Source organism: Polyodon spathula, chromosome 2 (genome assembly GCF_017654505.1).
Source record: "Polyodon spathula isolate WHYD16114869_AA chromosome 2, ASM1765450v1, whole genome shotgun sequence".
NCBI classification, from domain to species: Eukaryota; Metazoa; Chordata; class Actinopteri; order Acipenseriformes; family Polyodontidae; genus Polyodon; species Polyodon spathula.
Window position 1 is genome coordinate 25,437,188 of NC_054535.1, and position 13,476 is coordinate 25,450,663.

Consider the following 13,476-nt stretch of genomic DNA (forward strand, 5'->3'; position numbering starts at 1 on the left):
GAAAGATATTTAAAACTGAAAACAGTGCAGTGGTACATTTTTATAAGGGCAGTAGAGGGTTTTAATTCTGGCTGTAACTGAATTACAAATGACATTTCTGTAGTTGATGTACAGCAGAGTGGTTGTGTAAAAACTAAAACTCATGAGGTCTGAGGCCTGTAGAAACCCTGCATGTGGTCAATGTGACTGTCTGAGGTGTGGGCTGCTTATCATAACATATCAAACATGTTATGCAGTTTCAATACACAAAGTATAACAAACTGATTTCCGTTTGCTTCCCAAAATGGCATTCAGGGTTTGAGTTGCATCACTTTCTCTCTCTCTCTCTCTCTCTCTCTCTCTCTCCCTCTCTCTCTCTCCCTCTCTGTGTCAAGTCACAGAATTTATAATTCATAGGGAAATCTCTATTGCAGTTTCTCCCTGCGGCAGTTAACCACTTTTATTGCTACGTAAATCTGCCACTGCTGATTGGGGTAACTGCTTAGAAGAGGAGTGCTTTCAGCCTGATGGATTGCTGTTCATAAGTGTGGTGCAGTGACCTTTATGTACAGGTTTCACTTCTTTATCTCTGTGGCAAGCTGCCAGCCTGTGTTTCTGTAGAGGACTGTAAGGAGAGTGGAGCCATTGCCCCCATGGAGCTGCGCCTATGTATGGAGAGATCCCCCCCCTTAGGAATAAATTGTGTTGTCAAACAGCAGAGTGGTTGATATGCAGTGTTAGCCCTCGTAGCTATATTGAGCGAAAAGAGGAGCACTAATCCAATTGTGAAGAAACTTTGAAACTTGTGCAGGGAGTATCGAACTCTGGGGAGGGAGTTTTTATTTATTTTGTTATGGAGGTGTCTCTATGTCTGTATGCCAGTCCGTCTGTATGTCACACTAACATTTTGACATGTATCTTTAGAACACAGTATGTTGTTCCACATACTGTAAATTACTAAGTTTTATATACTGTGTTCTCCGATACCTCATTAGTTATTTGTATAGCACCTAGGTCTTAAATACCACTTATCCAGTTGTATTCCTTGCCATTTCTTCTTGTGTATTATTCTGTACATACCTCTGATACACATCACAGCCGCTATGAAATGTACGGTATTGAAAAACCATAGATGATGAAGCACTCTGGAGGGTTAGGTGTCAGCTGTACACGTCTGCATGTTAATAATACTAATAAAGAATAGTACTGACAGGCTTCTTGGGGCTCAGGGGCTGCAAGCTTATTAACAGGTGCTTTATAGCCTTGTCTAGTTCAAGGGTCAGTCATTGAAAGTTGTAATTGCTTGGGAAGAGGTCAGACGTGTGTATACAGTATGTTATCAGGATCAATTAGGACAGAGATAGCATTTAGTGTGTACTCCACAGCAGGGCCAGCTTAAGTACTCTTTGCACCCGGAGCAACTCATTCTGCTGCCACGAGGGACAAAGCATTCAAGCTGCATTGTGGATATTAGCTAGTTTGTATCCTAGCCATTTTCGAAAACAACCACTCCCCTTCACAGTTAGTCCCAGGTAATGGGACAAAGATTTGTAGTGCAATGTCATATTGTGGCTCGCGTCTTCTGGATGCCCTGGGCTTGGGCTCTGTAGGCCCACTTATTAATACGACCTTGCTCCCAGCAAAATGCAATTTTTATAAGTGCCGTAGCTTAAACCAGGGGTACCAAATAACCCCCCTGCCCCCCAGTATAGGTGGATGTGGTTGCAATGCAGTCATAGGTCACAGAGAAATGCTATTGCAATTGGTACAGTTTTGGAAACTGGTGACAGGGCTGATTTTAATCATTTTTTTTTTTTCCCATGACTTTAATCATGTTTTGTAATGAGTGCAAAATGCTGCTGCTGGATCTTGAGCAGAACCAGTATATTTGAACATATTCAAATTCAACACACTTTGACATTAAAGGCCTCCAGCTGCCTTGCTTCCCTGTGTTTGTCAGAGCGCTTGTGTCTCTGAACATTCCACTCTCGGAATGCAGGGCTGTCAAGCCTTCCAAGTGTTAAGATGTGTGCTTAAGGAGAAGCGCCTTCCTGCTGCTATGCACCCAAAGTACTTGTTTAAAAACTTTCTGTTTCCTGTTTGTTTTTTGTATGTGTTTTAATGGCTGTAAAGCACTGAGAGTTCTGCATACTCTGTATCTAGGGAAATGCTTTTCTAAGTGTGATTTAAACTTGGTGAACACATTTCTGAGTAGTATTGTAGTAGTGTTTTACTGTCCTCCAGGCATTAGTGTGTCATTTTGATTTGTATTCAGCCTCAACCCTAGCTTCTGAGGGACTTGTTTTCCCATGAGACCCAATTGGATTGAATTAGCCTGCCCTTTGGCCAGCCTCCCAGTGAGAATCATTGTGGCAGAATCATTTAAAACTGATCAGGTGAAACTGCCACAGGGAACAGTAGAGGGAAGTTACTGTGACAGATGTTTATGTAAGAGGCAATAACATTCTCTGGAGAGCTGTTTACATAGGGTCAGGCACATGCAGGTCAGCATGTGAGTTCTGCCATGTTTAAAAGGGAAGGAATCTCTGAGGATCAGAGTGTTTTGATACATTTCAATGTGTTAGGAATGAAAAAAGAAAAAAAAAACATTATTTTTCTGAAACTCCTGCAATGTGTAGCTCACACAGTTTGGTATAGCTGTGCTGTCTCTTGTGTGTCTGACTCATCTGTATTCTGCAACATATACAAGATTCATCTTGCTTGATGCAAGTCTCAGATTCAATGATAAGTAAAAACAACATGCTGATGGTAGATACCCAGTGTTTCTGTTTGCAAGACCGTACGAGAACAATCCCCCCCCCCCCCTTCTCTCTCTCTCTCTCTCTCTCTCTGGGTCATTCTGGAGAACAGACGTGTGTGTACAGTATTCCTCCACACTTGTGTTCTGTCTAACATATATTTGTCTACAACACACAACATTTATTAATGACGTTAGTGAAACGTTCAACTTGTGTTTCTTTCTTTTTGTGATCAATGGGAGGTTGTGTAATGCCTGTATGATCCTCTTTTTAAGGTTTGTTTTTCTTGAGTAACTTTCTACATTCAGGCTTTCACATGTCATGTGAGGTTTCAAAGAGGGTGTATTGACAAGATAATACTATATTAGTGTTCAGGCTTGAACTAAGACATTATACAGTGGAAAGACAATCTCTATTGGGACCACAACAGTGATTGGGGAAAAAACAAGTGATTGCCTTTTTTTTTTTTTTTTTTTTTTGCTGTCCCTGGAGCAGAGGGAGGGAGGGAGGGAGGGGTGCTGTGGAAACCTGTCTGGAGAATGTAGACAAATGAAGTGTCATTAGCAGCTTGTTTTTAGAAGAAGTTGGGCCATATTCAAAAAACATTTACCACTGCTTATCTTTATTGTTTAAAAACAAAACAAGGCAAAAAACAACAAGCTGCTAATATGATGCATTGGTGAACTGAGCTTCTATTTGAAACTTATTAAAATGAATGTTGTGTTTTTTTCTGTTTTAAAAGAAATGTTGCAAACTTAGTACAGTGGTAAATGTGTTATGAATGTGTCCTATTGTGTATAATGGGGGCTGAATAGTGGATTTACTGTCTTAACAAAACATGCTTTAGTGTTCATGGCTGTGGGTAGCTGCAGCTCTCGCACATACCACTCTGCTCTTTACTTTGTTAGAAGACCTCACATAGACAAGCAGAATCAAGTGATACACTGTGTTCAGAGTTCTCCCCGTATGACTGTCCTGAGTGATCGAATGTAAATTACTTTCATTGCGGTTTCACCCATTCCAGGTATTAAAATGAGCCTGATTAGCCACAATGTACAGGAAACAAACGCTAGCGTGTCTCTTTAAACGGCTAGTAAAACCAGGAATGGATCAAACTGCTGTATAATGGGAGTCTTATTTCCATCCCTGCGGTTGTCTTGTTTCGCTGCAGTGATGGAAGAGAGCAGCAGCCCCTGGCAGTGGTGGGCTCCCCGTACTGGATGGCTCCAGAAGTGCTGAGAGGAGAGCTCTACAATGAGAAGGTACCATTAGCCAGAGCTCGGGAGTGGGGCTTGGAACACTAACCTCAAATTCTGCATTGTAGATGGCTCATTATTATATAATTGCATATATCCAAGTTTAAAAAAACAGAAACGGGACGTTAATTGTGTTCATACTGAGAGACACACGTTATTGTTACCAAGTTAATGTAAAGTAATAAGTATAACTTTTGTTTAATCAATTGCGCACTTACTTGCAACTATCATCATCACAATTAAAATGGTATAAAATGGCTTGATTAGATGGTAACATTTAAGTGCTGTATGATTAAAAGAATACTGCCAATGGTTCAGATCTCGAAGGGTGAAAGTCACACTTTCAGAATACATGTATTATGTGTTGTTTCATGAGCTCAATAACACACTTAAAGGTACCACGCTTGCCATCTTGGTTGGAAATGCGATGTGCCGCTCGATGGGCTCCTGTCCTGGACCATAAATGCACAAGAGAATTTTTCTGTTGAGCAGTAAGCATTGAGAAGGTGTTGAATGTGCTGATATAACTGCACTCCTGTAAATCATCTGGAGCTGCTATACAATACAAACCCTGCTATATGACCCATTGCTTTACTGAGTTAGTTATTTATTTAGTATTTTGTCATGAAGGTTTCAGTTACATCTTAAGTGTTGTGAACGGACAGGGAGAAATCTACATATAAACTTAAATTTATTATTAATAAACCAGACCACAATCTAGGAACATGTAAAATCATGTGAAACACAAAAATACACCCCACATTACATGTATCATAATGAGCAAATGGTTAATTGCGTGTTGTATAAACAGAAATTGTGATGGCTGTTTGTGGGGAACTCAAGTAATCGGTATCCTCCCTGCCATGTGTTTTTGTCTTCCCTTACTCCTAGGTTATTTTAGTGTCGCCTGCCAGAGGGTAGCAGGGCGGTTTTGTCTAGTCTTGCCTCATTGACTCCAGACCCCTTTCTCATCGTCACTACTGTTGAAACGCTTTGACCTGGCTGTTCTTGTTGTTTCTCAGGCTGACGTCTTTGCCTATGGGATCATCCTTTGTGAGATCATCGCCCGGATACAGGCGGACCCGGACTTCCTGCCACGCACTGAGGTACGGATTCAGACCTTCCAACTGGGTTGTGATGCAGTCTTATGAATCTATTATATAAGCTTTTATTATTAATATGCATTCATGTGTTTGTTTTCTTGTCATTACCAATTGTTTATTTTGGTTCATTGCCAATTTCATTGAAGAGGGAAAAGGGAAAAGAGGGATTTTGATGTCACTGTTTCGAGCAGACTATGACAATGGAATTCCTAGAGGTACCTCCAGTGTGATTCTTTCAAAGCAGGTGACATTAATCATGCTGGTATGGAGAATACAGCATGGTAATAACTGAAAGTGGCACGGCCGATGTCATGAATTGCGTTTTTTTGATATTCAGGTAATCCTAAAAGGTGGATGATCTAAACAATAACTCTGTCGTTTGAATTACTAAACCGAGAGCCTCCAGCTGTTTTTTATAGGCAGATATTCTCCAAGTAACCCTTAGATCTGCTGGGTATACACAAGGGTGAACTACACTATGTATAATCCTCAAATCTAAAGCAGACAAGTTTACTAAACTTGTAAACTACATTAACGTGGTTATATAAGCTTATAGCCAGGATATGATGTGAAGAACTATATAGGTGCAGTCTTCACTGTTTGAAAATAATAAATCCACGAGACTTGCAAGTAAAGTAAAAGTTCCCTTTTATTTGTAGGTGTTGATCAGCAAGCGCAAGACGATCTCAGTGCAACTCCACAAATATGACGGAGAGAATACAAATAACGAAAACAATACGTACTCCGCAGTGAGACAGAGTATCTAAATCCTCACTAGCTTTCCTTCTCGTTGAGTCCCCACAACTGGACACCAAGCCTTGTACTCTGTCCGCTACTTGCGTGGAGATATGCGGTTGAGCTTAATATCAGATGTGAGCACTTAAGGGGTAGGATGTGCATTAGACAGAGGCTCATTATAACAACTCTGCTTCTAGTTGTGACTGCACCTGCAGGAGTATCGGGGATAGAAAAGGTTAATGATGCATGATGAACTCGGTTCACAGGAGGTCAGTGCAACAGCACTGCAAATTCTTTAGAAGCCTGATAATGTGTGGTTGTGACAGGACTCTGATAATATTAACAGTCAAGATAACGATCCATTTATAACTATTATCATTTGGAACAAAGGTGGGCACATAGAACATTGGAATTTGGGGCTGTGTTCAGGGTTTATTTCATCATAATGAACTCCTTACTGACTTGTTCTCTTCTCCAGCAGCAATGTTTATTCAGGTTTTCTATTAATAAAAGTGCCCTTTATATGTTTGCCAGGGTATTTTTGCAGTTTTATCCCATGCTTTTCCAATGGTTATACTCTACATTAGTTCCATTGCTTCCCTTGGTGGACTCGTGTATTAATATTTTTGTTACCGTACCTTCCTTGGCTTTTGCTATGCGGTAGTACACTTTGCAATGCTTTTACTATGGGACACTTTTTTTATAAGGGTGTGTATGTGGGTATTCCTGTTTTTTGAGTTTCTTTAGCACTGGTTTAACTGGCTGCTTGGAAAGTTGTTGCAGATTATTTATGACACAATAAATTACTGTGGCACTGTTGCAGGTTAGAGATTAGATGAACAGATATGGACACTGTGCTGACGTTACAGGTTAAACCTACTGAATTAAAAAAACTGCCTTTGCGGAGTATAAACTGTCAGCTACCGAGAACTGGACGAGCTTAGATGGGCTGAATGGCCTCCTCTCGTTGATTTACATTTTCTTGTGTTTTGTCGATCTATGTAATTGACAACAGTGTATAAAACAAGGGGTTAAGTAGTGACCTAACACCAGGTTTATTGTATAACATTACAGTTCCAGTCCAGTGGTACAGTCTGGGTGAAACTGCTGTTACTGCAGTAATTTCTTTTCAGACTAGCCCCCTCTGCTGGTGTATTCTCACCGGTGCAGCCCTTTCCTAATGGTTAAACTCTTTCATCACTTTGCATAATATAGTTTCAACGTCTCTGGAAGAAGTAATGCAAATGTACCCAAGATATTGTGCAGTTTATTCATTAACTGCTTTATGCTTTTTCAATGTTCCTGTAGTCAGAATATTAATTTCTTCTGATTTTGATCTGATCAGGGTTTAATCAGAAATATGCATAGTTTGTTTTCATCTAAATTAATTTAATTTGTGGATGCATTTGAAAGCAATGGCAGTTTTGTGCCATAACTGAATCAAAAAAGCTTATTTCAGAGATGTTAAGACTCCTATTGCAGACCAGTGATCCATTCCTAGTTTTGCTATGTTTATTTTTTTTTAAATAAGACACACCTGAGCTTGTAACCACTACACTGGCTAATCAATAGGGCTTGAAATTTTTCATTTTCTTTTTTGTTTAGTTCAGCGGAGGGGGATCGGTTTTCATTATTTGACAAAATCGGTTGTTTTCGGTTATTACAAATAATCGCTCCTCCAGGCCCATCAATTTTCAGTTTCATTAATACATATACATTAACTTACTGTGTTGTCATGAGGATGTCCACGTTTAGGATTCAAGCAATATTGTACTGTGGATGCATTTAGAATCCGAGAATTGTGAGAAGTAACAGATTTAGTTTTACTCCCCATTACAGCCTGCGTTTCTATCACACTGTAATATTGGGCTTCAGGTGTGGTGATCAATAATTCCGCTGGATGCAGACCAAGCACAGTCGTTCAGTTTTTATTTCTGCATCTCGCACACTGTACACATTATTTTCCAACTTCTCAATTCGCTTTCTGGTTTATCAATAAAGCTTATTGAACACAAGACCCTTAAATAACTTTATATAAACAATTAGAAGGCAAACACTAATACAAGACTGCAAAGCAAGCTTAATACTAACAGGAGAGTTTAACCATGTGATTGATTAGACTTAGCAGGAAGTGTTTTTCATTTATTATCATTGTTATAAATTGTAAAATTGGTGTTTTTATTAATGTTATAAATATATGTTAACCAAAGTTTTAAATAAGTATTGGTCCTGAATTTATTGAAGAGTTGTTGTTGTTTTTTTCTCTACCCACCCCAGACACAAGTTACGCCAACGAGTGTATTCTATTACATAGGTCCCCAAAAATGGATGATTGGTCAGTAGCAATGGCTTTGCACACTGCCTGCCTTCTGAAAGCCATTTTCTCTATACATAAAGAGACTGTTGCATGATTGACATTTAAAATAAATTGCCAAAAGCCAGGTTTATCGATTTAAAAAAAAAAAAAAAAAAAAAAAAAAAAAATCTAAATAGGTCATCAGGTTTTTTTTTTTTTTTTTTGATATTATTGGTTAAAACTGAAAAATTCAAGCCCTACTAATCAAGCATGTATTAAAACCTAGAATAGGTTAAATTGTTATGCAATAAATCTTATTTTTATCCCTGCAATAATAATGCTGGGTATGATTACAAGATGGAAATAAGACAAAGAGCAGTTTGATCCATTCCTGATTTTACTGTGAGTTTTTAATAAGACACACCTGAGCTTGTTACCTATACACTGTGGCTAATCAAGCCTGTATTAAAACAAGGAATGGGTGAAACTGGTATGCAGTAGGATTCTTATTTCTATCCCAATATTTCATTTTGTAACCACAGACTTGGTATAGTTCTCGAAGTGACCAATCCTGTCTCTGTTGCAGGACTTTGGTCTGGACGCGCAGGCTTTCCAGCACATGGTGGGAGACTGCCCTGCTGCCTACCTCCAACTCGCTGTGACCTGCTGCAATGTAAGAGCTGCCCACCTGCCTCCCCCTTCCTCCCTGGGCATGAGGAGAACTCCTGTACCTTCACCTGCACGAATCCTGCAGCACACTCTCTCAACTCACAAACTATTTTAACCTAACTTTCCAAAAGACCTCCCTTGGAAAATGAATTGAATAAATTCACTGTCTTGTACTGGAAAATTGTGCATAGATAGACAGTACATAGCACTGTATATAAGATTAATTTAGTGGTCTGAGTGTAGTTTTCTTTCCTATAGACCTTTTATACAGGTTGGCAGCATTGAGTGGTTCTTTTTCCTGTAGACCTCTGCAATGCTGCTTCTGCTTTACCCCCACATCAATACAGTGCGGTCACTGAATTTGATTATTATGATTTTTTTAATTCATATGTAGGTTCTGTGGTTTTCCTTTCTTTCTCATCTGACAGCAGTGAAATCTGCACTTTGACTACAAGACTGCACAAAACGAACGTCATTCCTTTAACATGTCAAATCTTGTGTTTTAAGGGATTGACTTGAGGGTGGGGGGGTGACAGAGTTGTTAATCCTTTGTTGCATGACCTGGATATGATTTTTGGGGGCTTTGACCAATTTTGAACAGGTTTGCTCTTTTAGTTTTGATGTCTGCAACATAAGGTTAAACAGATAATCTAATACAACTAGAAACAAGAAATGATATGTGGACATTGATGCACAAAAACTCCCTTACACACACACGCAATTCAGCTTCCACAATATCTGTGTCTGTATGTGTCTGCGTGTGTGTCTAAGTCAGCCTGTGTGTGTCTGTACGTACACACTCACTCCCTCCCACTATCTTCATTCTCCCTTCTTCCTTGCTGTCTCCTATCCACTTCTCCCTTGTTTTTTTGTTCTCTTTTCTCATCTCTCTCTTCCTCTCCCCTCTCAGATGTCCCCTGATCAGAGGCCCTCGTTCTCTGAGATCGCTCAGCAGCTGGAGAGGATCCTGGAGGCACAGCAGAAGCAAGAGAAGGAGGAGGAGGAGAGGAGCGAGACACAACGAGCAAGGAGGCAAGGGGAGAGCTGGGAGTACGTGCTGAGAGGTGAGACACCATGATGTAGATATACAAACTCTTACTGTACATGTTCTCCTACCCCGACTGTACACTGATGCCCCCCCCCCCCCCCGATAACTGCCATTCATGCCCCGGGCCCCTAACGTCTTGCTCTTCTCACACAGATGGCACCCAGGACCCCTTGAGCGCTCGGAGGCACTCACTGTGTCTGCACCTTCCCCGAGACCAGCGGCTGTCCCGCAGCCAGTCAGATATGCTCCCTCCTAAATCACCCCCCTTCGATGGCCTGGCTGCGATGCCAGCCCGGGTCAACCCCTTCACCCTGCGAGAGGACCTCAATGGGGGCAAGATCAAGCTGTTCGACACACCCAGTAAGTCAGTCATCTCTCTGACATTCGACCTGTCACCGCCCACCGACTCCTACCCAGCAACTCAGTCTGTGACCCCCAACCCCCTGCTCGACCGGTGTAGCATTGTGGGACCTGGAGCAACCCAGAGGTGCAGGTCTCTCCCAAACTCTCCCGAGCTGCCTCGGAAAGCCAGCTTCCTGAAGGAACTGAGAGAGCGGGAGCAGGAGGACTTTGAGAACCCGGAGATCTCTCGAGAACAGGATCTGGAAATCTCTCAGTGTCTTTTGCAAGAGGGAGACCTGGAAATGGTACGTGATCTTGAAGTTATAGACCTGGAGATCTTACGAGAACAGGGCCTGGAGTTTGGAGACCAGCAGGTGGAACCAATGGACTGCTCGAGCAGCCCTGACACACTGGAGGGGCCCATATTCCCGGACAGACCAGTGCAGCCCTTCCTGAACAGCTGCCTGGTGACCCCGCCCTCTCCGCGCTCCAAAGACTGGCAGGCCGGCATCTCAAATGGACTCTCGCCCAATGACAACAACAACACTGTGGTGGTGAGCCGGCAGCTGGGCTGGGATCATGGTTTCCATGGAGATGACTCCTTCCCGCTCAATACTTCCAGTGGCACCCTGGAGCAGGATGATGTCATTTCCTGTCCTGGCTGCTGCCTGGCGGGACTGAGGTTTCCCTCGGTGTGTCTGAGACCATTGCGCAGGAATCCCCCCCCCTACAAGAACCTGAACAGGGAGACGCGGGGACTGCTGTGCCGGGGGAAGCCCTTGAACCCAGGACATTCAGGCAGGAAGACAGAGCCCAGTCTGACCATCCCAGAGGCACAGACATAGTCGTGGTACAGACTGGGAAACAGAAAGGCACTTTGTTAATAATGTCAATATTATTATTATTATTATTATTATTATTATTATTGTTGTTTTTTTGGAGGGTTTATTATTTGCTGATTCTTTCTTCCTTTGTCTGCTCTTCGAGTCCTTTGACTAAATCGCTATAACTGTTGGGTTTTTGCGTGCATTAGCTAACAGCGTATTGATATGTAAAGTGGCTACTTTGCACTGCTGCTGTGGAAACCACACACCCCCCCCCATACTGGACCACCCTGTAACAAGAGGCTGAAATGGGATACCAGGGAGTGTCTTTCAGACATGAGGCATGTCACAGTGTGAAGAAGTTCCCCTGCTCTTTGTGGCAAAGAGCGGGATTGAGCAGACAGCAGCACTCAGCCCGCTGCCCTGCTAATTCGGGCAAGTTTGTGATTTTGGTAACTTGATTTAATTAGTAAAAATTGACATATTGCATCCTGTGTGATTAGCTATTGTTTCACTGTGAAAGCCATGTAAGTTCTTCTGGAGAGCAAACGCAGCTAATGAAGCAAGTGGTGTCTCCCTCTATCAGAGGTTATGCTTGTTTTAAAAATGATTTTGTATAGGGACCACCACCCCTTGTCCCACACCAGTTGAAAACTTGAGCACAAGAAACATGAAATGTATACGCCTGTATATTGTCTGAAGATTGTCGCAAGGCCTGTTTCTTACCATACCAGTAAAATAATACTTTTATTATTTACATATTAAATACATGAGCTGTTTGAGAACCACTGGATTATGTGCTTCTGTGGGTCCTTTACTCATGCACAAAACCCGTGCTCCACAGCAGCAGTGAAGTTACTTCTAACCCCTTGTTATAAACCCGCATGGAAGTGTTCATTTTATTCATTCTTGCAATGCGTTACTTGTGTAAAATGTTGTGTTCTGTAATATGCATCCCCAGCACAAACACACACAGCAGTTTGTCATTGCTGTAAATTTAGTTCTTGGTACAATGAGCACTGATGTATAAAGAAAAAAGGGGGGGGCTCTAAAAAGATGCATGTTTTATAATTGACGCTATATATTTGAAGCCAAAAAATTAATTGTATACCACCATTCAAGCATGTTGATTCCACCCCCACCCCCCCGTACAGCATTTCTTTTTTTCTTTGATTTCCTTTTGTTTTCCTTGTATTCGAGCAGTGCACTGATTTGAGAGGGTGAGGCAGTTCATACTCAAACTGGTGTTCAATGACCCTTCAGATATCAACCAGCAATTTTGATAAACAAGACTGGCTAGGAGATATAAAATTTCTGTATTTTTTCAATGTTCTGTACTATATAATATATTTTGTTTGTTACTAGAATTTGCATTCCCTTGAACTGCTGTAATGAAACTTGTTACACATGCTGGAATTCGGTTTGCACCTTAGTTGAGTTGCATATGTTTCATATGGCGGCACCATTTGAGAGCACACGCAGGTCTGATGGTTTGGTTTGACATAACGTGCACAGACTGCTGTAATAGAACACTTTAATTTATTTTTCTTTTTTTTTTTTTAAAGGTGCTTTGCAACATGTACATGAAGCCTCTGAACTCCAAAAGCACTTTGCATTAGCTGGTAATAAGATGTGATTATGCAAACGAATTTAAATGAATATTCTTAAAAACAAATAAAAATATGAATGGTAAAACTTTGTTTGGGGCAGTTCTATTTCTGGTAGCGGACCACATGTTCCAATTCAAAGGTGTTTGAGGAAGTTGTGGATGTAAATCCATGTTAGGATGGTTACATATTGACAGGTGCAAAATGTATTTTGGTGATATGAAGAATGACACTTCTTGTACTTGCATTGCATTCATTTTAAAGCAAACTGACACCTAAAGAAATCTAACGTGTGAGCCTGTTTTGAAACAAGTGCAGAGATAATCTAACAATTTATAACAGTAAATGAAACTACCAAGAAACTACACAGAGCAATACTTTAATTGCCCCTTCCTTTTATTTTAACTGTGCTGTTTCAAGTTAGTTTTGCACTCGTATAGAGCTGACCAAATGAAACCTCAGGCTGTACCAATGACCAACACCATGGGCTTTGCTGCAGGTTTCTGCGTCTGAATCAGACTCCTCCAGGTAGTATACCACCTCCTGCCAACACCAGAGACACTCGAGCCACACCACCCCATCTCACGCTGCTAGGGGGCTGGCACGAATTATCAATATAATACAAACAGAAGTTTGAAACACTTAAGGTTTGGACATTTGTGTAGGTCAGCCTAGAACACCAATCGCTTTGCAGTGGCTCATAAAACTCAAGAGGTGATTGTACTACCATAAGAAAATTGCTAAATAAAAAAAATTTGGTTTTAAGTGGGCATAAAAAAATGTATTTCAAACCCTTGCAATTTCCCGTTTTACCCACACTATGTTGGTAAAATGGTATACGCACATGTTAATGAA

General features: G+C 41.1%; 1 protein-coding gene across 3 annotated transcripts in view; it reads left to right on the top strand.

Annotated features, from left to right (window-relative positions):
- Window positions 1–12,709, top strand: part of tesk1b (testis associated actin remodelling kinase 1b) — a 45,933-nt gene extending 33,224 nt beyond the window's left edge. For all 3 annotated transcript variants that reach the window (XM_041218574.1, XM_041218584.1, XM_041218594.1), the window contains exons 7-11: window positions 3,910–4,000; window positions 5,017–5,100; window positions 8,718–8,804; window positions 9,711–9,864; window positions 10,002–12,709. In XM_041218574.1, coding sequence (XP_041074508.1) covers window positions 3,910–4,000; window positions 5,017–5,100; window positions 8,718–8,804; window positions 9,711–9,864; window positions 10,002–11,035 — 1,450 coding nt within the window. In that variant the 3' untranslated portion in view covers window positions 11,036–12,709. The remainder of the gene's footprint in view (window positions 1–3,909; window positions 4,001–5,016; window positions 5,101–8,717; window positions 8,805–9,710; window positions 9,865–10,001) is intronic.
- Window positions 12,710–13,476: the final 767 nt, after the last annotated feature.